We start from the raw sequence: 25,887 nt of genomic DNA, 5'->3' as shown, positions 1-25,887 counted from the left end.
TTAACAATTCCATATTTTATTTTCTTAAACTGATACGACACAGTGAAACGCAAAAGGGGTGGATTCACACAAATTCATCTTAAATTGACAGGGGCTGAGCACTGCTTTGGAGAGCAGGTTTGGCTCACACCACACAAGCCAGCCACACACATACACAACCACCCAGGAGCCATTAGGAACCAGGTGGTAGGTAAGGATCCCTGCACCAGCCTCCCTGGTGGCTCTGGATTCCAGTTGGCCACAAAACAATAAATACATGTTACATGCAAGGGAGGTCATGGGGTGACTAGGGAGGAGGCTAGTCTTAGAGATCTGCTTTCTTGTATGTTCAAGCACAGTGGCAATATTTCAAGTATTGCAAAAACAAAACAAACAAAACCTAACCAAAAAAAAGTGTTGGTGTGTGTCCTATAACTCTGAATGCTGTTGGGGGACAGCAACCCCACATCTGCCTTGACACTCAAGATACTTTCAAGTACACATGGACAGAGCAGTGACAAAGGACTAGCAAACTAGGAGGGCTGGGAAGGTATTAGCTTATGTCCACCTTGGAGCCTGGAAGACAAGCTTCAGCACAGACCCTGAAGGCCAGCAAGCACAGGAGCTAGACTGACGGAAAAGCTCCATGGGGGACAGTTTTGCATATGTTATTTTTCACCCACACCTGCCTACTGCAGGGGGAGGACGGCATCTGGGCACTGCCCTCTCTGCCATCTAATAGGGCAAGTTGATAGAGATAGCCAGCCACACACTCACACACCATATCAGGCAGCCTCTTCTCACCCTCAGCCACACAGCTGGTGCCAACTTCTCCATGGGAAACATCCAGAGCAATGCTCTGCCTTCCCCACCACCACCCTGCCAATTCTTAAACATCCGAACTTTTCTTTTTTAAAGAAAAACTGGATTTGGGATTGCGGACAATACATTTTAGGAGTAAAGTGTGGAACTTCTGAGTTTATAAAGCATGGTGCTTCACAATGACTGTTCCTAATGAACATTTAAAGAGGAGGACTGCTTCTCCCCTGGGAGGCAAGCCTGTGTTTCCCTCCAAAGACCAGACACAGGTGGCGGTGCACACTGGGCTATTTATACACGTAGACATGGTCTGCATCTGTACAGCATCTTGGAGAGCAAGAGCCAGAAACAGGAGGCGGGTTCCTAGTTCAGACTTGAACTGCTGGCTGAAGCTCTCCAGTCTCTGTCTGCATAAAGTGCTCTGGTGACTTACAAAGCTGGGTGGGTAGCCTCAGAGGGAGAGGTTCCTAGAGAGATCAGGAGGCCAAAAGGCCACACCCTTTTTTCCTGGATGAACAATGGGGTAAGTGAGCTGTGAGAAAAAGCTCGCTTTGGCTTAGAGTCAGCAAAAGTCTCAAGGCCTTGCCTGTCCACAGGGCGGCCTTGGGCTCTGCAGGTGGCAGGTGCCCACACTCACCAGCCTACCATCTCTCAGTGCCACACCTGGCCGCCAAGAGAGCCAGCTAGGAAGGATATGTTCAGAAACTCCTGTCCCGGTGGGCAAGGAAGCTGTCACTGGCACTTTGACATCCACCTACTAGCAGAGACTAGCAGCCTAGGAATAGGAAGCAAGAGTTGCACCAGTCTGCACAGGTCCACCATGCAGCATCCCTGCTGGAGTTGGCTGGCAGTCTCAGCACCATCAGGATCAGTGTCAAGAAGGACAGTCTGCCAGGTCTCAAACCCTTCCCTGCAGGATGGCAGAGGCGACTAGCTCCAAGGGCACAGCAGGCTGGTAGCAGGCAGTCAGGCACAGATGCCACTCAGCAAGGCCGAGAGTCTCCGCTCAATGCACAACTTGCCTGTGGAAGAGAGAACATGATATGGTGAGGCCACACCTACTACCGCACACAGGCTGCCAGGAAAAGGCACTCACACTTGGCAATGTTCTCAATGTCCGTCTGGTCCGTGAGTGTGTGCTGTAGCCCCTCCAGCAGTAGCAGGGCTTTGTGATAGCGTGGTACACAGCCCTCTCGGTGCTGGAACATCTCATCCAAGGCAGCAGATTGCACCTGCAGACAAAGGCAGAGCTGGGAAGGGCCAGGGCAAGGCAGGAGTGGCCTGAATGCTCAGCACACCGCACACTGTGGATTGGCCCAAGTTCATTTAGAGTGAACATAAGAGGATGGCTAATTATTAGCAGGTGGTGGTGGCGCACACCTTTAATCCTAGCACTCGGGAAGTAGAGGCAGGCAGATCAAAGTCAGCCTGGTCTATAGAGCGAGTTCAAGGACAGCCAGGGCTACACAGAGAATACCTGTTTTAAAAAAGAATGACTAATAATGTCCCAGGGATAGCTAATCTATTAGATGCTCACAGAGCCAGGTGACCTGCCTGCATTGTGGCCACTGTGCTATCGGCTTGGGCTGGATACAGCAATCAAACCCTACCCCAGGACACTCAGGGTAGCACTGTGAGCAGTGTGCAGAGCACTCACTCAGTGTCATTCCATGAGGTCATAATAAGTATAAATAAGGAGACCAATTTATACTTAGTTCCTTCCCCTTTGGCAGGGGTGTTCCTCATACCTGAGGAATATGTGAATAATCTCAAAGCAGAGTCCCTGCTTCAATGGTGTGGTCTTCACACAGAGGTCTTTCATGTTAGCTGAGAAATGGACTCTCAGAGATAACAGGTAGGGATGCTTCCTGAATTGAAAAGCTACACAGTGGACAGGTGAAGTCACTATGGGAAGCCCCTGCTGCTTGCTGGGTAGAGCATCACCTAACGTCGGAGACCTCTAGCAGCTGAGCACACTAGGAACAAAATTCCAAGCTCCACCAGACAAAGCACACAGACTGCCCATACCATCTGTATAGCGTGGCTGAGGATAAGCCGTTCAGCAGTGACACCATGGATCCCATCCAGCAGCCGTTGTTTGTCCAAAAAGAAACGCTGAAGCCGCAAACTGAGGCCCTGACAGGACACCACGCTGGCCTTATATAGCTCGTTTAGTCTGCGTACAACTAGGGTAGAAGTGTCAATCATTTCAGGCTTCTAGGAGCAGAGGACCCCCATAGAGAGCTGGAAAGCATGTGTGTAAAGGAGTATGTTCAGCCTGAACAGGAGCTGCAGCCTCCAGCTTTCCCCAGAGCCCTATGTAGCAAGATCAACATCAGTTCCAAGTAGCTCTGCCTGGGTAAACCCATGGACTTACTCTGTGCTCTGAGCATGAGGCCAGGTCCTGTGTACCCACTCTGCCAACTGCCCTGGCATGGCCTATTCCTACCCATGTACCCCAGCACTGCATCCCTGAACCCACATCCTCACCCTGCTTCACAGTAGATGAAAGGCAGAGCTTGCCAGCTCGGATCTGGCCAATGGCAGTCTGTAGACCCGAGGACAGAAGCTCAGCCACCTTCAAGTACAGTACCAGCTGTTCTGCAAAGCTAGAGGTCAACAAACAGGTCAGAGGCAAGTCAGGGCCAGCAATGTCCAGGAACTGCCTTCTCGGTCCCCAGGCAACACTTACCCCCACTCGCGGCTCAACTGACTGATCTGGTCAGCCACCACACTTTCCTGCAGCTGGTACTCAGGGCCCCCAGGCACCTCGCTGGCATTACCCTTCAGGGCTGCAATCTCCAGAACTTGCTGTGCAAATGCAAGTGTGAAGCGCAGACTGTGCAGGGTCTCCGTGTGCTCTTGCTGAGGAAGCAATAAAGGTCAGAGCCTGGGGCACACAAGTGTGTGTAGAGAGCTGAAAGGCTGACCTGCCAAAGAAGCACCTCTCTCCCAAGTATTAATCAGGTAAGTCAGAAGGGAGCACCCATGCTTGTCACCTCCCCACAAGCCTCACCTCCATGAGGGTCTCTTCTGGGAGGTCAGGAGCCTCAAAGGTCACAGCTCCCTCCAAGTTGGCAGCAAGTGGGTCAGCAAGGTTACAGCAGTGGCCTGGGGCAGAAAGCTCAGGGGCCTCACCACAGGCCCCAGGTACTAAGTGGTGGGCAGAGGAAGAGCCGGCAGAGCCCAGGGAGCTGGAAGAGCCCACTGTAGGTAGATGGCTGGTAAGGGACAGGCAGCATGCCTGCTTCTCACCCTGCCATCTCTGGCCCTCTGAACTCCCTCTCTCAGTTCACATTCCTCCTCATCCTGATGTTTTAATAGGGAATACAAGTCAAAGGTGCCAGCACCCGGAGCTCCGTCTTGGAGTGCTTTAGCTTCCAATACTTAAACACAAATTAGTTCAGAGAAAGCAGTGAAGCCATGCACAAAACTGGGTGGTAGAGGTAAAGGCAACCACTGCCATCACTGTGAAGTGGCAGGATCCTCATGAATCTATTATTTAGCCAGGGTTCCCAACCAACATAGGTTGGGCTTTCAGGGCAGTTGGATAAGGAGACCAGCATCTTAAATACCACTCCTGCTCCATGCATATGCTGGGAATGCCACAGATCTTACATAAATGGACCATTAGGATTATGCTACAGAACACTGCATTCAAGAATTCCCATTCCAAGGTTTTGCTCTTACTTGGCATATCCCTCACCTGAGAACATTCTAGTGTGGGTGCCCTGGGGCGGTGTGGTACCACTGGGTGGGGAGCCCACAGTGAACACCACAGGTGCTGGACTGCTGGCCCCTCCAGCACGGGCTCCTGGATGCAGGGTCCCTCCAAAACCAGCAGAGGGAGCTAAGGAACAAGGCAGGTTCAGAGATCAGGCCTGTGCCAGACTCCCACAACACCCCCACCGATCCCTCACATACCAATCTCCATAGGTTTCTCCTGCAAGCTATCAGTGCTGCCTGAATCAGAGGCCTGTGTCCCAAATGCAGCCTTAAGCAGCAGATCCGTAAGACGGCTGGTGCTGAAGGACCTGAGGTGGTAAGAATGGGGAGGCAGTATGTGTGGAGAGGGCCTCTAGACCCAGCAGCTCGGGTCCTATTTCTGCACACAATCGTACCTCAGGTCAGGCATGAGGAGCTCTAAGTTCTCTAACCCACTTCATCTTTCAAACAAGGAAAACAGGCTGGACTGCAAGGGCCCACCACAAATTCCCAACACCTGCCACATTGGGCAGCCAGCGTACAAAGATAATTTTGGTCAGAAACGGTAGGGAGGACAGCTCCTGAGCACAGTCCATCCACTCCACTTACCGGCCAAAGGGGCCCCTGGTGTCTTCAGCAGGCCGCAGGCCAGAGCCCAGTTGCTGGCCCTGAAAAGGACTCGCCTCTGAGAGATCAGGCAGTGTGCGGTTCCGAGGGGGCGTCATTACTACACCCTGCCGAGCCAACAGGGTCAGCAAATTCTGAGAGCTGGGAGCTTTGGGGAAGTCAAATGAGAGCCCAGCCTAGGAGGGAAGGACAGCACTGAGAAGGTACAATGGACTGCCAGACCTCAGAACCCATAGCCCAACATGGGCCCACTGAGGAAATCTGTCCCTCCAGAACAAGCACTGAGGATATATGTACAGGCTTACAACACAGGTAGCAGCTGCTGTGTGGGGCTCCCTTTTCCAGAAGGAAAGCTAAGACAAAGAGACAGAACTACACAATCTCACTAAGTGACAAGCTAGCCTTGTGACACTTTTTGAAATGGAGTCTTACCAAACAGTCCACGGTAGCCTCCACATTCAGATCCTCCCTCCAAAGCTAGACTTACAGGTACATGCCTAGTCTGAGATTTCTTTCCTAGACTCAAATCAAGCCTACTCATCTTAGTAAAACACCTTTTGGTGCCACACTACCGTAGTCACGGCCGGCACAGCAGAGAGACAGAGGGCGCAAGGTTTCTTCCCTGTTAGGGAAGTCAGTGGTCCCCCCATTCTTTGACAAGCCATCCCCTCCAAGAATCAGTTCCTCTAATTTCCTTTCCCTAAGCCCCTGCTAGGCACCCCCAGGGAAACCTAACAGTAGCCAAGACACAGAGACCAGGTCCTTTCCCACCCTGTTTCCTCCACCAGAGCTCGGTCCCTCCTACAAGTCAGCCCAGCCAGCCATTACCTTGGTGGGAGAGCCTAGGATGGGGGGCAGGGGACTCCGCTGCAGGAAGTCAGGCAGCTTAGGTGAGCCACGCAGTGGCCGGCAAGACTGTAGCCCTGGGCATGGCTGGGGTGCGCTGGCTTGGGGTGGGCTGAAGGTGGCTCCCAGAGGGTCTGTTGGGGGTTTGGGGAGCTTGGGGCGCACAACATGGAAGTCAGACAGGTTGGGGGCACTGTGCAGACGGCAACCCAGCCCAGTGGTCCGTGAGGAGTGCTCAGGCACAGAGGAGCCTGAGGACAGGAACAGGGACAGGACAGGCTGCATTACTACCCTAGATCCCTCAGCCAGGCACACTGGAAAATATCAAACAAAGCACTGCCCCACTCTAGGTCTCTGTGACCACCATTCTGGACACCTCACTCCCTTACACAACACCCTTACAGCAGAAGCACAGAAGGGCTTAGCAATCTGTCCAAAGCCACACAGCTGTGGAGTACAAGGAACTGAGTGGCAGGACATCCTCTGTGATCCAAAGATTGATTTCACTGTATTTCCTACTTTCTCCCTAACAGCAAGAGTCTCAACAACAGGAAGAGACCCCAAACAAGGTCAGCTAACCTTCATGCCTGCTCTACAGATGCTCAGGCCATGGGCTATGCCCACACCTACCTGGTCGTGGTGACCTGCCAGCTCGCATATCAGCTCCTTGTGGGGAGGGCACTCTGCTCCAGCCGGGCCGCTCAGGGATGGTTCCCACTAGTAAGAAAAGGGTAGCTAGATTAGACCACAGCAAATAGAGGGGGTCATCAAACCCGCCCCATTCACTCACAGAGAAAGGAATGCCCACCAGTTTTCATCCCCCATATAAACTTACCTTGGGGAGAGGGTATGTAGGGACGGCTACCTCCTAGTGACGGCTTTCTGGCCAGCATGGCTCCATCAGTGTGGGAGGGGGGTGATGGGCTGGCCCGAGCAAAGCCCAAGGGGCTAGTGCTACCTGATCTTCTGATGGCAGAGGACCTGCACAGAGCCAGGGCACATATGGTCTAATTAACATCACTGAGGGCCCCCTGATGTCACTCAGCTTTTCCCTGGCTAGTCTGGCTTACAGTTAACTGCTAACCCAAGCTGCCTTCTATAGTTTACATGAAACACTCATTCGACCCCTAACATATACTTTAGTCTACCAAACACAGCTTGCCAACAAGATGGGTTTGAGGAGCTTAGAAGTCCCCAGTAGTTACAAGAATTCTACAAACTCCATTACTGCACACAGGACAACTGTGGCATGACTCTCACTAAAGTCAGGGATACTAACCGGGCTGTCTGGTGCTGAGTAGGTGACTGTAAATTCTGCTCGATGCGCTGGTAGTTGTGCACCTGAGTGGGGACAGGAATGGGGACCGAGGCACCATACCTGTTGCTGGAGAAGGGGCCAGGCCGGCTGTGGAGAGAGAGTAACCACTGTAGACAGCACTGGAAGAGGCTCAGGCCCAGACACATTGGGGTGGAGAGGTCTCATCCTTGCCCAAGTCTGAAGAGTTGGGTTTCACACTGCACCCACCCAACACTGTGTGACTCCCACATATGTGTTGCCTATACCCTAATCTAGGGAAGGTCCTGTAGGCAGTATTCTCAGTTGGGTTCCCTTACAAATCCAGCCACATATCAACAGCCCTTCAGTGGGACATCCATATTGCCATGTCTGGCCAAATCTGATCGAATACAGGACCTTTAGACATAACAGATCTTGCCAAGAAAGATGGCTATGATGCTGAGGATCACTGATACCCATCTATGCTTACCCAGAGGGGCTGGGAGAACTGCTGCAGGTCGGAGAGGGAGATGGGGTGCGACCATGGCTCTCTAGGCCAGCAGAGGCCACCAGTGAGCTCCTGGTGGCAGAAAGGACAGACAGACAGCTTTAGATTGATGCATCAAGATCCTAAACTCCCTCACCAGGCTTCCCTAAGTGGGCCCAGCAGCCTTAGTTCTTCCCAAATGGCCTATTCCATGTCAAGACTGGCTACTGGGCAGAGGTCAGGAGAGGCTGACTCACCCACTACACAGCAGGCTATCAGGTGGGGGCTTGGTACTAGCTGCCTCGGCTACTAGGTCACCTGTGGAAGAAGAAAGCATCTGACCAAGGTGTCCCCTGTCCTCTTGGACTCGCCTGACCCTCTGGCTCTTGGTGCCCTGCTCAATGTCCCCTTTCTCCCAAAAGAGTACAGTCTGAGCAGTACAGTTCCTTGCTAATACAGTGGCTTTGTGGGGTCCCAGTGTGAGGGCAGTCTACTCCAAAGCAAAGACACCGAGGTGGCAACCCTTCGGAAGCCACCTTTGTATTATATATATATATATATATATATATATATATATATCCATGCCCCCCCACTTTTAATACTCTGGAACCTGGGCATAGGGCTCTCCAGACACACCTTTGGTGATAACACCCTCCCTAGCAAGCTCAGGGCTCTAGAAACCCATTCCAACTGCCCATAGGGAGTAAGGCTAAAGCCTTTGCCCACATGCATGTGCATGTATCCAGTTGTCTGACACACCTTTATACTCCAACAAATACTGTGAGGTTACCTGCCTATGTACTGGGACCTGACCTGGAAACTGGGCTGGGACCATGACAAAGTCGTCTGTGTCACAGGAGTCTTTGCTGCTACCACCAGAGTCCCGGGAGCCCTGCAGAAAGCCAGCAGCATCCGCTGGGGAAGTAAGGGTCTTCTGCAGCTGTGGCATCTCCCCCAGGGACTGCAGGACAGAGCAGAGTTGGTGAACTGAGTCCAAAGGCAATCAACCTCCCCAAGAATGTTACAGCTCACAGTGGATCTCAGGCCCATAGTGCTAAGCAAAGGGGGCTGGGCTTGGACACTGCAGCACAGCACAGCTCTTTCTTTTTTTACGATTTATTTACTACATAAGACAGTGTTCTGCTTGCATGTATGCTTGCAGGTCAGAAGAGGGCACCAGATCTGTTTATGATGGTAGTGGACCACCACATGTTTGCTGGGAATTTAATAAAGAACCTCTAGAAAAGCTGCAGCCTGTGCTCTTAACCTCTGAGCCCTCTCTCCAGCCCTCTCTTTCAAACATTAAAGACAAGCTTTAGGATGAGTGTCATATGGCTTGGGAGCCTGCAGCTCCTCTGGGACAGTGTTCACCATCCATCCCTCTTCACCCCACCTCTCCATTTCTGTACAGTAACAAACCAGAGGACCATAGAAGTCATGTCCCTGTGAGGAAGTTGCCACTGGAAACCAGCACCAAGCAGGCACCATGTGGACACACCTCTAGACTCTTAGAGCAGGTGGCAATGCTTGGCACAGCTGTAGGTATACTTTTCATGAAATGAGTACCCCCAGAGGGTGTCCCCACCACCAGACACAGATCACAGAACCTGCTCCCAGTTATGGCAGAGCCTAGAGTACTGGGCCAAACCTGGACACTATCTTACTACTGCTCAATCAAATGAGTGAACATTGAGATGGGGCTCAAGTCCCACACAGACATGATCAACAGATCATTGCCACTGAGCCTCAGTGAGAGGGGATCTCTTCCCTAGTCATGCAGGACACAGGCTACAACGCCTAAAGTATTTAAGGACCAGAGGCAGCTAGATCAATATCTGCACACCTATCATTATGCATTCCATGGCCCAACCAACAGAAATCCAAGAAATCAACTCACAGGTGGGGAGGCCAGATGTGATGCAGAGCTGCTGCTAGAGCTGCTGCCGGACCCTGAGCTCGGGTACGAGGGCACAGGCACAGGTGGGGCTGCAAGAGAAATGTGGGTCAATATGCACACTTCTGGATCCCACTACAGCTCTGGGGACATGGCTGCCTTTGACTGGCCCAGTACCTCACTCAGCTCTCACCACAGAGACAAGCAGCCAGCATCAGGCTACACCACTCTGCACTGGTACCTCCAGTATCCCAAAGCCTATGATACCGGTCATAGGTAGATAAGATATACATGGCCTTGAAGCAGAGGCAGAACTGGATGCCCCCCACCGCCCCCGCCATCAGCCCAAAGTTTTCCTCAAAATAGCATTGACACCTATAGACATTGGGGAACACGTCACAAGCCCAGTCTGTGCCCAAGACTCCCAGAGACTCACACTTCTTGATGGTGGTGCTAGCATCTAAGAAAGGATGGTGGAAAAATTCATCTGTGGATTAAAAGAAAGTTAATTAATTATCTTGATGTCCCTGACCCAGACAGCCTGACCAGAGAGCCCTAGGTGTCAGAGTCAGGCCCCAGAAGGTAGCTTTTGAGAACATCTGACCTCTGTTTCAGCAGGATTCAGTCTGCTGGCCATGCTGAGGTTAGAAGGAGTCCATTGCATGTGGCCCGGAGGCTAACAGCAAATGGTAGGCTAGTAGTGCCTGGGCACTCACTAAGACCAGCTAACATAAGTTAAAGGGGCAGGGTGCCAGGTGGCCCGTGCTCACCAAAGTCCATGCGGTCCTTGTGGTTGCGCTGCAACAGAGCCAGGAGCAGCTGCCGCAGGGGAGCTGACGTCTCCCGTGGGATGCTGGGAGAAAGAGAGGATGGGTTTGAGCAAGAGTTGTGGGATGCCAGGGTAGACATGTCCTGGGGATTATGGAGGGTTTCTTACGCAGGAACCAGTGTCTTGTTTTTCTCATAAAACAGGCGCAGGTCCTGAGGGCTGCTGGCCTGTTGGGATAACAATGAAAAGGTTCAGTCCTGTGGAGTACCTGCCACCTCAGAGCCCTGACACCTACCTCCCATTGCCTAGCCTCTCAAGTGCCTTTGTCTCCAGATATCCATGGCAAGGACCACTGAGCAGCTCATGTGCCATGTGCACACAAGGACAAGTGAAAGGCAGATGGGACAGAGAGACGCACCAGACCCTCCAACTGAGAAAAGGGCTGGGCATATATTCCATGTTGGGGACACATCTGGGAGGCTCACGGGTTGACACCCCAGTACAGGAAGTGTGTTTAGCTCTTAACCTGAATAGTCAATGTTGGCAAATAGGAACTATGCCAGGCCTTTTAGGGCTTGGGAGCATGCCAGGTATCAATATCACATCTTGTCGAGGCAGACACAGCCCTAGGTTCTCAAATTCCCCTTGATGCAGACTTTGCTTCCAGGTTTGGGCTACTACTTAGGACGAACAGCTGCTTTAGAAACAAGGCTAGGTGGAAAGTCCATATTGAGACATGACTCTGACCTCTAATGGGGACACAGCAAAGGACCTGACATGGAAGGCCCCCTTTCAGGTTACCTTACTAAGCAGAGAGGTATGGCTTAATCCTAGATAAGAGAACTCTTCTGCTAGGTGGGAAGTACCTGTGTGGCAGAGATCAGGGTGACTGAGCAGGGCCTAATGCTACCTGACTCTTAAAAAAAATGCAGTTTCAGTGACCCCTTGGAAGGCTATGGAGAGAATTTTCACCTAAAAGATGCAGGAGAGCCACCAAGCTCAGTACCTATAACCACAAACTGATTCCCCATCTGGCAACTCTGTACTCTTCCATGGTGGGAACACCACCCACACTAACCCTTACCCTCTAGGGTTTTGGGAACTCACTAAGACCTTAGTGTCACGGGCTTACTTACCTGAAAGGGGGCCTTCCCTGTCAGACACTGGTAGACAATGGTGCCAATGCTCCATAGATCAGCCTTCCCATCATAGTGCTGGGACATGATGACCTCAGGGGCCTACAGGGTGACAATACAGATAAGCCCTACTGTACAGTAGTATGTAATAACAGCTATCAGGCACTAGCCAATTGGAGCAGACATCTGCTGGGTACCAAGCAACCAACATACATCACCAGAGCAACAACTAGTTTTGACATGACAAAATGGTACGGCCACTCTGTCTGCAACCCCTTACCAAAATGGTAAGGTCATAGCTGATCCTTAGGAATTCTGTAAAGGATCTCAGGCAGGGTTGACACTAGCCCAGCTCTGCCTTGCCCTTTAGTCCTGAACCATGAGTAAGCACGCACCATGTACATAGGAGAACCGCAAAGTGTGGCCGCCATCATGTTGCTCTGGAGGTACCGGGCAAATCCAAAGTCAGCTGCAGGAGAAGCACCCAGATTGCATGAGCTGAAACTGCTCTGGGCATGGTCCCCTGCTGCAGTCTCTCAGGGAGCGACCACCCCAACAGGTCTCACCAATCTTGACTCGGATGTTACTAGGGTTGGCACGACGACCCCCAGGATTGGACAGCAGAATGTTCTGGGGCTTCAAATCGCGGTGGATGATGCCCTTGCTGTGTAACAGCTGCATGGCGCCAGCAATCTGCTGTAGGAATAGCCTGACAGTATCTTCACTCAGTGTGCGCATGGCTGTAAGAAAAGGCAGGCTCAAGGAACTTGGGATACCACTGTCTTGAGTGTACGTGGCTGTGTGGAAAGACAAGCTCAAGGCCTTAGCGCCAATACCACTCCCCAGACACTCCAGCACACAGGGCCAATCCATTCTGCAAGCCATTGGGCACCAAGGCCAACTTTCCTTTGCAACCTCCAGAAGAAGCTGGTCCTCTCTTATTTTAACCCCAAAGAGCACATGCCCCTCTTCTCATACATCCTTGTAGGACTCCTCCTAACCACTAGCTCTTGGTGCTTCTGATAATACTCTGCTCCTCTTGGTCTCTACTCCTCTGCTGACACCTCCTAAAACTTTCTCCATTCCTGTGGCCAGCAATCACTAGGCTTTGTCCCTAGTTCTGGGATAGGTCTTTTGTCTCCTAGTCCACAGTCGAAGTGGGGACAGGCACTGGAGAGATAGCTCAGCAGTTAAGAGTACTCGTTGTTAAGAACCCTAGTTTGGTTCCCAGCACCTACATGGTTGCTCACAAGCATCTATAACTCAAATCCCAGGGGTTCTGGAACCCTCTGTCAAGTACCAGGGCATGAATGTGGTCTACATACATAAAGACAAAACACTCATATACATAAAAACAAATTAAAAGTTTTTTGTTTGTTTGCTATTGTTTTGTTTTCCAAGATGGGGATTTGCAGGGCTGGAGGCTCAATGGTTAAGAGCACTGGCTGACCTCTTCCAGAGGTCCTGAGTTCAATTCCCAGCAACCACATGGTGGCTCACAACCCATCTGTAATGAGATCTGGTGCCCTCCTCTGGCAATATGGGCATACATGGAGGCAGAAGGTTGTATACATAATAAATAAATAAATCTTAAAAAAAAAAGATAGGGTTTTGCTGATCTGATCACAGGCAGATCTCTGTGAGTTGGAAACCAATATGGTTCTAGAACAGCCAATGCTATGTACCCTGTCTCATAAACAAACAAATGAAAACAGCGAGTAGCTCTATACTCAGGCTAGACTGGACACAGGCTTCACCAATAGTTCAGTGTGGAAATGTCAGACAACCAATTAACTCCCTCCCAGTAGGAGGCACCTCACTGGTAACCAGGTCTACAAGGATCACCTACCTAGAGCCCAGCAGGCAGATACCAAAACATGTACACCTTATACATATGCACTTGGCACATACCAAAAGAATAAACAGTCACTGCAGATCCAGTCTGGATCACGCAACCATTTTGGTGGGACACCAGCTCACCACAGTCCAATCACTTGACAAGTGGCTAGTCTGGGAGCCTACATGAACTCACACACTCACACATAGGGGTCTGTAAGCACCTAATAATCTCAAAGTTATATATAGGCCAACCCTGTACTGGCCTGCTCACCCCTTTCCTTCTCCACAGACAGGTGACATGTGAGGCTGGCCTAAGACCAAACAAACTAACATACTGTGGAGCTGGAAACTTGCTAAGAAACACCCAACTACTGAAAGTCATGGGTGCAACATGCTGCCCCAAGAGACAAGAGCAAATACTGGCCGGGCAAAGTCAAGCACAGATCAGCCACGTGAACCTGAGCATGCAGTGAACTGACAGGCCGCTGCATCTAAAGTCAGAAGCCTCAAGACCCCACACCTACTCCACAACTGACTCATCCCAGTAGACCTTGCAGGGTCCTCCTAGACCCAGGGTCTGCTATGATGGCAACAAGAAGTCAGTGTCCGAGTCTGGGATGGTGTCTAGAGGCTCCAGCAGAAGGAGGACCCAAACAACAGAAGACTGCTCTAAATGCCTGTGTCCCTCTGGAGAATGGTCAAGAGTTTTGCTAGAAGGTGCTCAGGTCCCTGGAGTCCCCATTCTCAAGAGGCTGAGTGGCTGTCACTTCCTTTACAGTCTGAGACAGAAAGCCTATCTAGGAGGGGCTGCTTTGAACCATCAATCCCTGCTTCTGGTTTTGTGTTTGCCAAGGTGGAGCATTCTGAATTACAATCATGGATAACCACTGCATCCTTCCAGGCATTGGACCCAGGTCCCTGCATTGTTACCACTGCCTCTCCCCTCAGAGTGCTCCATGGAAGAGATCAATGCACTTTCACTCCACGCATCACAACCACTCACTCGCTGTCTTCCCATGGGTCCTGAGCTCTCCTGCTGCCTGCAGCTTCCTTGCTCTGCTAGTTAGAGTACCTCTTACTAGTCTGTATCCACAAGACACTCCTATAGATCTCTTGGCTAAACTTCACATATACACTAAAGCTGCCCCCTGTCCTCCCATGAAAACCGTACACCCCTCTCCCCGTGTTTTATGCCTGCCAGTGCTTGCTCTGACCCACCTACTCTGCTTGTGTCCTCAACCCTGCCAAAATAGCAGTACCTGACTATTCTGTCGTCACCCTCCCAACAGGTGAGAAACACTTAATAAATAGCTGAGGGTGGTGAAGTCTAAGGGTCTAAAAGAGCTGGGCTCCCTTCTATATAGCCCTAAAGCAGGAGAGGATGAGGAAGATCAACACCACAATCAATCAGGGGCAAATCAAGCTGGCAGCATCTTAGACTAGCAGTAGTGCCCAGTTGGGGTATGTCTACTCACTGTGTAGATAGTCAGCCAGGTCTCCACCATTACAGTACTGCAAAAGACCAGGGACATACCATCAAAACATGGCCAAAAACCTTCCAGTCTTAACCTGACTCCTTAGCCCCAATACCTGTTCCTTGAACCTGTCCAGTACAGGTGTCCTAAAATCCCAGCTAGGAATGTCAATAGTGCATACTTATAACCCACCCACCCCTATCCCTCTGCCCATTCCTCTGGGCCCTGTGCTTGCCCTGGCCCCATGGGAACTCACCTCCATGACCAGGTAGACAGAACTGGCCATCTCCTGAAACACAGAACAAGCCATTTGAGATGGGAAAGTACCTTGCATATTCTCTCACTCATTGGACATTACTTGGCACTTGATACCACAGGCACTCTCAATATGTCATCTACCAATAAGGCTTGAGGCAGAGTGAACATGGCCAGGCCTAGGTGTCCTCTGTGGCCAAGACTCAATCTAGGAGACAAGACATTTGTGGCAAGTGGCTTGGGGGATGGGAACATGTTGTTTCAAGATCATACTAATATGGGCCCAGTGTCTCAGAGGGTCTGATGATTTCCCTAGGGTTCAGCGTAGGAAAAGGTTGATATGTGCAGGGACCACTACCTTTGAAGGTTACTCTTGTCCCAAGGGAGCTGACCTTGATTCTTAGTCCAAGAACTTCCCAGCACTGGAATCCACAATGCTAACAGATTACAGACTGGTACTGGCAGGGTGAATCAGCAACCAGGAGACCTCCAGCTGTTGATCCAGCCTTGTGGGGCTTTAGAGGCTAACAGGCACTCAAGCTCAGACAGACACTCACCTGGGCACCAGTCTGTCCCCTTGTCTAATCAAAGCCGGTGTGAACAGGACCAATCCACCTGACAGGGCCAAGCCCCACACTGTGAGATCACCCACCGCAAATCCCACCATTCACACCTGTTTCACTGACCTAGTGGTATTAAGCCAGTCAGGCTGGTTCTAAGCAACTTGCAGATTTTTTCTGCAGGCGGCATGATCCCTGCAGTTGTAGCAGTCAGCTGGGTGGAGCAGGCTTTAGGAATCACAGGAAAAAGGCCCTCCCCTCCTATAGCCCACAGCAAAAAGCAAAGGCCCTACCCCAATTCCAAGCACTCAAGGAGGATCCACTCCCTGATCCTCAGGAACTCAGCTACAGAGAGATATAGGAGGTTCCTCAAATCTCTTCCAGGGCCTGGACAAAGCAGGCAGACAGCTTGCGAGAGCTGGATGGGACAGGAACCACAGGCCCCAGATGACCCCACCACAGAAGTCAATGGCCACCTGCCCCACAAGTCAGTTCCCCCAAACGTGTATTCATGACTCCAAGGACTCCCTACTCCTACCCAGCCTCCCAGTCCCTATGACTAATGCCTACACATGAAACATCTCAACACCTGCGATGTGAATGTGCAAAGAGCCCACCCGTGTGCCCCAGAACTGCACCAGAGTGACTGGGGAGCTAAAAAGTGTGTTCAGGCAGTCTGGCTGTCCCAACTCAGTGTGTTCCACGACTGACAAACTGGGTATAGCCCAGGTGGGAGGCTATTCAAAAATACAGGCCTAGACTGCTTCACCAAGGCCTGTATGCCAACACCCCAAGTACCTGCCTAGATGAGGAGCCTTGACTTAGCCCCATTTGGCTCCACTCCCACCTCTCTCTGCCTTCCAGGCCAGCTGCAGGAGAGATACTCTGGGATAGGTGATGCCCTGGAGAGCCCCCAGTCTGAGCAACAAATAGGTTAGGGGCCCAGGATGGAGGGACAGGGACCAAGAAAAGAGAGACCAAGTCTAAGTAGGATGGGGACTAAAATGAAGAAATAGCCTGAGGCCCCTTCAGCTCAACTGAAGTGAGAGCTAACAGAGGGCTCAGGGCACAGCAAAGGTGGCAGAGATAAGGACCCACAAACAGCCACTGCTGCACACACTCTGTTCCTTCTGTGCATCAGAGGGCATGTCTCAGCTGCTTCAGTCTGCAGCTCAAGCCAATGGAGGCTGCTGGGGCCACTTGCTATGGGACACACACATTAGAGCCTGGCAGTTAGAGGCTCAGGCCTGTCCTTAACATTAGTACTGCTCCCTGGGGTATGATCTGTCCCAGAGCCCCAAACTCATCCACCTAGCTAGTCTGAACAAGCAGGGACAGTGACAAGGACAGACAAAAGATCTGGAAAGATAAATAAATACAGAATACCAACCTCGGAGATACTAACCCAAGATTCCCAAACAAGGGATAACTGCTACCAGCAGCCTGTCCTCTCTTACATACAGCATCATGCTTCCTGCCTCCCTAGAGGCAAAGCTACCAGTGAACCATGGGACTTCAGCATGTGCACAAAGTTCCTGATTAGACCCTAGTAGGGTCCATCTAAAGGCCTTCCTTCCATAAGCCAATTCCTAACCAGTCCCAATCAAGCTGGACCTCTACTGCCTACCTCCAGCCCTTCCCAGGAGGTGGTCCTAAAAGAGACCCAGAAGGGCTCAGGTAGAATGGTGTCAACTTTAATTCATAACAGCCAGCTTGTTGCCCCATTCTGACCTGCTACTGCCCCAAAAGAGCAAGCTTCCATCTGAGATCGAGTGCTCCAACCAGGCCTGAGCTATGGCCTAGTCCCCCACTGGTAGCGCCCACCATTTTGGCAAGCCCTCTCAAATCTGCTCCTTGTACTCTCTCCTGCCTCTGTGCTTAACTTCCCTGAGCCCCAGAAAATAACAAGCACAGCACGTTCCCCAGCCAGTTTTACAAATGAGCCAAGGCCCAAGAAAGCAAGAGACATGCCCAGCTCTGTGGAGCAGCAGGGCTCGCCCAGGCAGGCTGGCTTTCATGCCATCTATATGCCTTCCATAAACTTATTCCTAACCAGTCCCAATCAAGCTCTACTACCTCCAGAGCTGGGCCTTGCTGTCTCTAACCTGGTGGGAGTGAGGTAAATCACAAGGCAAGAAGGGCCTCCCAGGCAAGAGCTTTTAAAGGGAAACAGCCCACCCAGACCAGCCCCTCTACATTGATGAGGCTACCCTCTTTAGGAACAGGGGTAGCAGAGGCCAAAGTACAACCACAGTAGTTACAGCTACCCTGTCTCAACCCACCTTGAGCTCACCCAGAACCACCTCTCCAGCCTCTGTTCTGCTCAATTCGTTTCTACAAACTCTAGGGGCCACATAAGACTCTCAGAAACCTCCAAGGCCAAGACTGCATCCCTAGCACACACTCCAGGGTATTGAGCAGACAAAAGTCCTTCTCAGGAATGGCTTTCCTACCACAGTCTCTCACACTGGGTGGAAGACCTTGATGTGGAATGCCCTAGGCTCCCAACATTGCCACTCTGCCCTTGTAAAGAGAGGAAGGTGACAGAGGGCAACCAGTGACAAACCACAGCTGACAGTAGAGCAAAGAAAGACTTGGAGACAGACACCCTTTGCTGAGCTTCCCTCCCTGTGCACAGAAACTCACTAGGGCAAAAGTTCAAGAGGGACAATAGAATCAGCACTCCTGCAGAAGCTGCCCAGGAGTCCAGCATCCTGGGATGCCACACGGGCGTCTGGGCACGTAGGAGGCTGCCCCGCCCCAGACACTGAGATATTTGCTTAATAGGATCCCAGCTCTCCACCCTCTGCCTGCTCTACTCTTGTCTGGCAATCTCAAGCTGGGTCTGGCAGGCGGGCAACATGCACTGACCCAATTAACTCCTGAGGAGCCAGGCTTTTTCTGGACTGCAGAAGGTGCCACGGCTATAGCCACAGCAAATGCTGGGCTCTTCTGGACAGTTGACAGAGGAAGGCCAGCTCATAGTACCAGGGGGTAAGGAGAGTCTACTCTACCCCACTGGCCTCTCATGAGGCATCCACATGTCTACATGCCTACTTCCATGCACCAACTCCTGCTGTGAATAGTCAGACCCTTCTCCAAGACGCCACAAATAATTCAGGAGAACAGAGAGTTGTCTCTTGGGAATACAACTCCATATAGTTACTCTCCAGAACCATACTTCTGTAATCTATCTACAACGATTCTGACCACCAGTTAGTACAGTAAGACTGACTCCCCTGCAAAAGACTATTTGTAGGAGACCAGCCAGACACAGGGCAAGGAGGGGAGGGCAGGCAGCCTCTAGAACATGGCATCTATCCTGCACAGCCATGGGCTTTATGGTGTATTCCATCAGCCTTACAACTGCCATATTTTTATGTTCTCCATAATTCAAAAGGTAAAAAACCTTGGTCCAGTAAGTAAAAGAATCCACGACCAAGGCCGGGAGGTGGTGGCGCACGCCTTTAAACCCAGCACTCGGGAGGCAGAGACAGGTGGATCTCTGTTGAGTTTGAGGCCAGCCTGGTCTACAAGAACTAGTTCCGGGACAGCTAGGGCTGTTACACAGAGAAACCCCATCTCGAAAAGCAAAACAAAACAAACAAAAAAAACAAAAAAGAAGCCATCACCAAGCCTGACAATCTGAGTTTAATTGCTGGTACCCATCTGATAGAGATACCAACTTCTGCCAAATTACCATCTGACTCCAACATGAAGAACACATACATATACACAAAAAAATAAAATTTCAAAACTCCAGTCTTTTTTTTTGGGGGGTGGGGGTGTTTCAATAGGGTCTCTCTGTCCTGGAAACTAGCTCTGCTAAAGATCCGCCTGCCTTTGCCTCCTGAGTGCTGGGATTAAAGGCGTGTGCCACCACTGACTGGTTTGGTTTAAAACTACAGTCTTTTAGCGGTTTCTGAATGATGATTAGTTTCTACACCCTTGCGACATGTGCATCCTTAAATTATTAGTTAAGATAAAGTGGGGAGGGCATAGGGACCTGGAGAGACGGCTCATCAGTTAAGAGTATTTGGTTGCTTTTGTAGAGGACCTGGGTTTGATCAATACACTCCAGCTCCAGGGGATCCAACCCTCTTAAGACTTCAGTGGGCACTGCACGCATATGATACACTTACATATGTGCAGGGAAAACAGACACAAAATAAAAACAAATCTTTAAAAGCAACAAAAATAAATCAATAGGGCTGGAGAGATGGCTCAGAGGTTAAGAGCACTGACTGCTCTTCCGGAGGTCCTGAGTTCGATTCCCACAACCACATAGTGGCTCACAATCATCTGTAATGAGATCTGGTGCCCTCTTCTGGCCTGAGGGCATACATGGAGGCTGAACACTGTACATAATAAATAAATAAATCTTAAAAAAAATAAAATAAAATAAATCAATAAAGTGGGAACTCAACAAGATGGCCATGTGGGGTGAAGCTACCTACCACCAAATCTAATGCCCCAAGTTTAGAGTCCCCAGAACCACAGTAGAAAGAGAGATCACCTCCACTCCAGTTGTTCTGACTGCCACAGGCACTGGAACATGTGCATGCCTATCCCATATAATACACAAAGGTTAAGAAAAGTGTTTAATAAAGAGATGGGGCTGGAGAGACGGCTCAGTGTTTAAGAACACGGGCTGTTCTTCTGGAGGACCAGGGCTTGATTTCCAGCACCCACATCACAATCATCTATAACTCCAGTTCCAGGCATCCAACACCCTCTTCTAGCTTCATAGACACCAGGCACGTAAGCGACACACAGATAGATATTCAGGCAAGAAAATAAATTTTTGTTTTTTTGTTTTTCGAGACAGGGTTTCTCTATAGCTTTGGAGTCTGTCTTGGAAAGAGCTCTTGTAGACCAGGCTGGCCTTGAACTCACACAGATCTCCCGCCTCTGCCTCCCAAGTGCTGGGATTAAAGGCGTGTGCTACCACTGCCCAGCTAAAATAATTTAAAAAAAAATCTAGGCATGGCAGTGCACACTTGTAACCCCAGTACCTGTTAGGATAAAGTAGGAGAATCACAAATTCAAAGCCAGCTACAGCTATAAATCAAAACCCTGTCAATCAAAACCCAGTCAAGAAGCTCCACCTTTTGACTGGAGTCTGCCTTTAATCTTGAGGGTGGAGGTCAGATTTCAAGGAGTTTAAGGCTAGCCTTGGGCTCTAGGAGACCCTCCTTCAAAAGACAAAAACAAAGAGCTGGGTGTGGTGGCTGTTGGGTGTGGTAGTGCATGCCTTTGATCCCAGCATCAAGAAGGTAAAATTCAGAGGAAGCCTAGTTTACAGTGAGCTCCAGTTCAGTCCCAAAAAAGAGAAAATTTCAAGGCACAATCGATTTGTAGATGTACAAACAGCAGACTTATCTGAATCCTGACCTATCTCTGACTGTGTCCAGTGACAAGCTCTATCTCCACTGTGGGTGGGAAGGTCATAACCAAACCCAAATCACAAGCCTGTGATGAATACAGACACTCCCCTAACCCTAACTCAAAGCTGGTCTGTCTGCAAGGTCCAGGTGAGTCACCTCTAGGCAGCCTGGCAAGTATAGAGCTTCCGAGAACCTGCCAGACAGCGTACTAGCCTCCAGGGAGTCCTCAGCAGTAAGGCTGGCAAGCAGGCAAGAACTGAGCCTACATCTATGGGCTGATATTATGATTCTGGCAGTGCACACTCTCCCAGAGCAAGAACATGTTCAGACATTGAAACCTGGATGAGAGTCCATTCCCCCCTTGGTGAAGGCCATGTGTTCCATCTACCTCCCCAAATCTCCGGTAAACTCAGGAGCATAGGGAGTTAAGGTTTGACTCCTAAGTGTGAGGCAAGATGCTCAGGATCCTAGGTTCAACTAATAGCACTACCAAGAATAAAAAGGGGAGGTGGTGTCACGTTTTTTGTTTGTTTTGAGATAGGGTCTCACTAAGTAGCTGAGTGCCCCGGAACTCACTATGTCGACCAGGCTGATCTGCCTGCCTCTGCCTCGCAAGTGCTGAGATTAAAGGAATGTGCCCGGCACCTGTGCAGGTGTTATGGTCTCAATGCCGCTCCAGCTTCACATCTAAACACTTGGTGGCATTTTAGCCTCGTGGCTAGAAACATGGCTAGAAATTATAGCCAGGCTACTTGTTGTCTGAGTTCTCTGCTTTCCTCATCAGCCAACGTCTGAGAATAATCATGTTCCCACCACCATGAACTCCACTTTGCCTTCCTGCTATGGTGAAGTAGAACCTGTAGCCAAAATAAACTTCTCCCTTAACCTGCTCCTGCCAGGTGTTTGAGGCCAGACTGGACAATGAGTACCAGGCTAGCCTTGAGTGAGTCCCTGTCTCAAAGGAACAAAATAAAATAAATAAAAAAGGGGCAGGGAATGTGTAGCCCATCACAGAACTCCTTTAATAAAAAGCCCATTTACACACAAAAAAATTTGCGTAAACAGGGTGGTGGTGCATGCCTTTAATCCCAGCACTCAGAAGGCAGAGGCTGGAGGATCCTTGTGAGTTTGAAGCCAGAAGCCAGCCTGGTCTACAAGATAGTTCCAGGATAGGCTTGATAACTACAGTGAAATCCTGTCTGGGGGGGGAGAGGGGACGGACACAAACAACAACAACAACAAAAAAAAAAAGCAGAGGAGGCAGGTGAATGAATCTCTGTTAGGACACCCAAGGCTAAAAAAGCAGGAAAAAATCGTTTACATAGATATAGTACCAAGTGGGTACAGCTCTAAGAACTTTAACTCAGCTTGTCACCACAGACCCTGGTCCTTTACTACATATTCCAGTAGCCAGCACCCTCCCCAGGCAACTCACAACTGCCTCTAACTCCAGCTACAAGAGATGCAACGTCCTCTTCTGACCTCTAAAATCACCTAACACACACACACACACACACACACACACACGCAACACATACCCAAACATATATACATAAATAAATAAATCATTAAAACACACACACAGTAGGGCTGGGCAGTGATGGAAGAGGCTGGAGGCTGGGTGTGGTAGTACACGCCTTTAATCCCAGCACTCAGGAGGAACAAGCAGGTGGCTCTAGTGAGTTGAAGGAGAGCAGAGCTCTAAGCCGGGCTCCAAAGCTACACAAAGAAACCCTATCTCAGAAAGACAAAAACAATAACAAACAAACACTAGTAAGATTTGACTTATGAAAACGTGAGGTTTGAGCCAATACAATCTTAAGTGATGGACAGCTGCATGATGACCACTGGCATCATCTCTCTGGAGGGCAATCTGACAACAGTCCCTCAAACTACAGTATGCACACATCTTGCCCAGGGCTCCAACTTCTAGGAATCCATCTACATATCCGTGCTAGCCAGAGTCCAAGGACAGTTGTGACCACATTTTGACTGGCCAGAATCCCGGAATAGCCTGTGTTCCTCAGGAGGGGTTAGGCTAGTAAAATGAACCAGTCACGGTGGCCACAAGACCTGAAATCTACACCTGCGCTCCCACTGCCTCAAACTTGAGAGCTGACAGAAGTGATGGCACAGCCTGTGTGGTCCAATCAGGGCTGCAGTCCAGCTCTGAGCATGAACCCTACTGCAAGCTGTCATTCCAATAAAGAACCAAGTGTGATTCCTCACATCAATGTGAGACGGGAAACCGAGGCTTCCTGCCTTCTCCAACAGACCATGGAGGACATTGGGGGTAGTATGGTGGGAAGGGTACACACCTCCAGGGATAAAAAAAAAACTGTAAGGATGCCTAGGAGGAGAAAGGACAGCAGGCCATCTGCTTAAGGATTAGAGAATGACTTTTTTTTGTTGTTGTTATTTTGAAGACAGGGTTTCTTTGTAGCTTTGTAGCTGGAACTAGCTCTTGTAGACCAGGCTGGCCTAGAACTCACAGAGATCCGCCTGCCTCTGCCTCCCGAGTACTGGGGATTAAAAGTGTGCACCACCACCACCCAGTGGAGAATGTCTTTTGTATGTTTTTTTCAGACCCTTCTGCAGCATTGGAGAGTTTTCTTGACCTAATCATCCTTTTTTTCTAACCAAAGAGTATATCTTAAACATCAAGGATACAGAACACCACCACCAGGTCATGGGGTGAAGGGCTCTGGAACAGGCATTTCTCAGCACTTCCTTTGGGCAGAGGAAGCCAGAGCCTTGCCAATACTGGAAGAAACGGCAGAGTTCCTCAATCAGGTGGCTCAAGTGGATGAGGCAGAATGAGTGGAAACCAGAGCGGAGCCGAACAGGCTTCAAGTCTGCAGTGGACCTAACCAATTATCTGTTCAGTTCTAGGAAGACAACCACGAAAAATGCCCAGACTTGGAACCGTGGGAACCTGGAGGGGATCACAAAGTGGACTGAGGGCCAGAGTCTATCCCTATGATAGACTACTATCTATCTACTATCTACTCATGTCATCTACTCAGCCCTGGGTCTGCAAGAAGCACATCAAGTGTACTGATGAGGCCTTGCCTAGGGCACCACCGGAAACAGGAGAAGGAAGCATGGGGAAGGGAGGAAGGACAGGTGGCAAAGGACAACCTCCTGGACCTGGAACACAATGTCTCCAGCTGTTGCCAGGTACTCCCTGTCACACTGGACCTAGGCCCTGCCCACAGGTCACCTCATGACATGTCACAGCCCCAAAGGTAAAGCTGGAAGAGAAGCAGGGCAGGGAGGGAGGGAGGGAGGCCACCAAAACACAGCTGCCCGCTGGGAACTTCCCTCAGCCAGGGCTGGTCCTGTGCCCCAGTAAACAGCTTTCAAGACCATTAGTCAACACTTTGCTCAGGGGACCAGCGCCTAGGGTTCCTGGTCCCCACGCCAGGCATCCAGGGCCTCCAACCCCTACCACTACTGGACTGGAGGACCGGAAGGCACCACTGAGGCTGATGGTCTGTCAGCTTTCTTGCTGAGGCTGCCAGTCTGAGGTGGAGACATCCTGCTGCTGGGTCCAGTGGGCCCAGCCCCAACCGCGCTCAAGAAGGAATCTCCAACAGCCCCTCCCCCTCCCAGCCTCTGACGCAGGAGTGGGCTGGCCAATGCCAGGCCGCTGAAGCAATGTCAACAAACAAACCCGCCAGCCCAGACAGGTGGGCCTGTCAGGGACACCAGATGCAGTAAGGGCCACTGGGTCAGACACTGTAGAGGAAGGGGTCCTTCGCACTAGGGCACACTAAACCCAAACCACACACGATCTGAGCAATACGATCGCCAGAGATACAACGCTAGTGTTTTCGGCTGCCTTCCTTCCCCATTCAAGAACAGACAATCTAGGGGGGAGGTCCCCAAGACCTAGCAAAAGCCAAAACAAACTTGGACCAGAGACCTTGTGGAGCTTCAGAGTTGAGCAAGTCACAGACACCATATTCAGAACCCCAGCTCCTTTCGTCTACACCACACTAGTCTAGAGCCATCAACTGTCCAATGGGGGCTTCAGTTCCGGCAACCTAGAGCTTGAGGCTGTGACTGGGTCACCGGCAAGAATAACATTACCCCTCCCCCAAGTCTTACAGCAGCAGCCTCCCGGCCTTACCTGGAAGTCGTACAACGCCACGATGTTTTCGTGCTTTAGTTCCTAGGACATAAATCCAAGTTTCTCATTAGCAAGACAAGAGCTGGCCCACCTCTCCCCCTTCCTTGAGGCACTGGCTCACCTTCAGGATTTTGATTTCCTTTCCCAGCAGTGTCTGGGACTTGGCAAGGTTTTTCTTGTTAATGCACTTGACGGCCACCTCCAAGTCGTGCTTCTGAAAAGCCAAACGCAGAACTTCAGGAATGAGAATATCCCTCCCTCTGACCCCTAAGCTGGGAACACACTGTGGCCTAGGTTGGCTGTTCCAAAGGTAGTGGGATTGGAGGATGCCCGAGGCCGGCAGGTAGGCTCTGTCAGCGAGGCCTGGAATCTAAGCGGATGGAGCCCTAGGCTAGGTTTCCAAGACTGGTCTGACTCTTCAGTGTTAGAGAATCCTGGGCGGGCGTCTCCTGGATTCTGGACCTAGAGTAGCAGGTGGGTTTCCGGGGCTGGGGTCCTGAATTGGGTACTTCTCCCAATTTCCGGAGGTAAGGTGTTGGGGCCCCCGGGAGCCTCACCCACCTCGCGGTGGCGACCCTTGAAGACCACCGCGAAGGCGCCGTGTCCAATCAGGTCCTTGCGAGAAAACTCGAACTTGCCCACGGTCTCGACGCCGCCGCGGCCCGGCTCCATGGCGCGCGCGGGCCGGGATCGCGGGC

The 25,887-nt window shown here is 50.8% G+C and overlaps 1 protein-coding gene across 2 annotated transcripts; it reads right to left on the bottom strand.

Annotated features, from left to right (window-relative positions):
* On the bottom strand, nt 1-25,887 carry Ulk1 (unc-51 like autophagy activating kinase 1). 2 transcript variants are annotated; one of them, XM_041648425.1, is made up of 28 exons: nt 25,751-25,887; nt 25,311-25,403; nt 25,190-25,231; nt 15,109-15,141; nt 14,853-14,889; nt 12,105-12,278; nt 11,934-12,007; nt 11,539-11,640; nt 10,571-10,629; nt 10,404-10,486; nt 10,070-10,120; nt 9,637-9,725; nt 8,553-8,700; nt 7,997-8,057; nt 7,743-7,832; nt 7,256-7,381; nt 6,812-6,957; nt 6,607-6,693; nt 5,959-6,227; nt 5,113-5,306; nt 4,723-4,832; nt 4,505-4,648; nt 3,815-4,005; nt 3,491-3,663; nt 3,289-3,407; nt 2,827-2,984; nt 1,895-2,030; nt 1-1,820 (listed from the first exon to the last, which is right to left on the bottom strand). In XM_041648425.1, exons 1-28 carry the CDS (start codon nt 25,859-25,861, stop codon nt 1,765-1,767), a joined length of 3,156 nt encoding a protein of 1,051 aa, XP_041504359.1. In that variant the 5' UTR covers nt 25,862-25,887; the 3' UTR covers nt 1-1,764. The 2 variants fall into 2 exon arrangements, with proteins under 2 accessions (XP_041504359.1, XP_041504360.1); XM_041648426.1 differs by having other exon boundaries at nt 3,815-3,909.

The sequence above is a fragment of the Microtus oregoni genome, unplaced genomic scaffold (assembly GCF_018167655.1).
Source record: "Microtus oregoni isolate MIOR12 unplaced genomic scaffold, Mior012 000003F_ref0000135, whole genome shotgun sequence".
NCBI lineage: Eukaryota > Metazoa > Chordata > Mammalia > Rodentia > Cricetidae > Microtus > Microtus oregoni.
Note: the sequence above shows the minus strand (reverse complement) of the source record. Positions and strands in the feature narration are given on the sequence as shown.

Excerpts from the sequence above, each read along its gene's own strand:
- Ulk1 (XM_041648425.1), bottom strand. The coding sequence starts at position 25,861 with ATGGAGCCGGGCCGCGGCGGCGTCGAGACCGTGGGCAAGTTCGAGTTT. Across the intron at positions 8,701-9,636 it reads CACATCTGGCCTCCCCACCT|TCCCTGGGGGAGATGCCACA; the intron begins GTGAGTTGATTT and ends TCTGTCCTGCAG. Across the intron at positions 3,664-3,814 it reads CAGAAGAGACCCTCATGGAG|CAAGAGCACACGGAGACCCT; the intron begins GTGAGGCTTGTG and ends TTGCTTCCTCAG.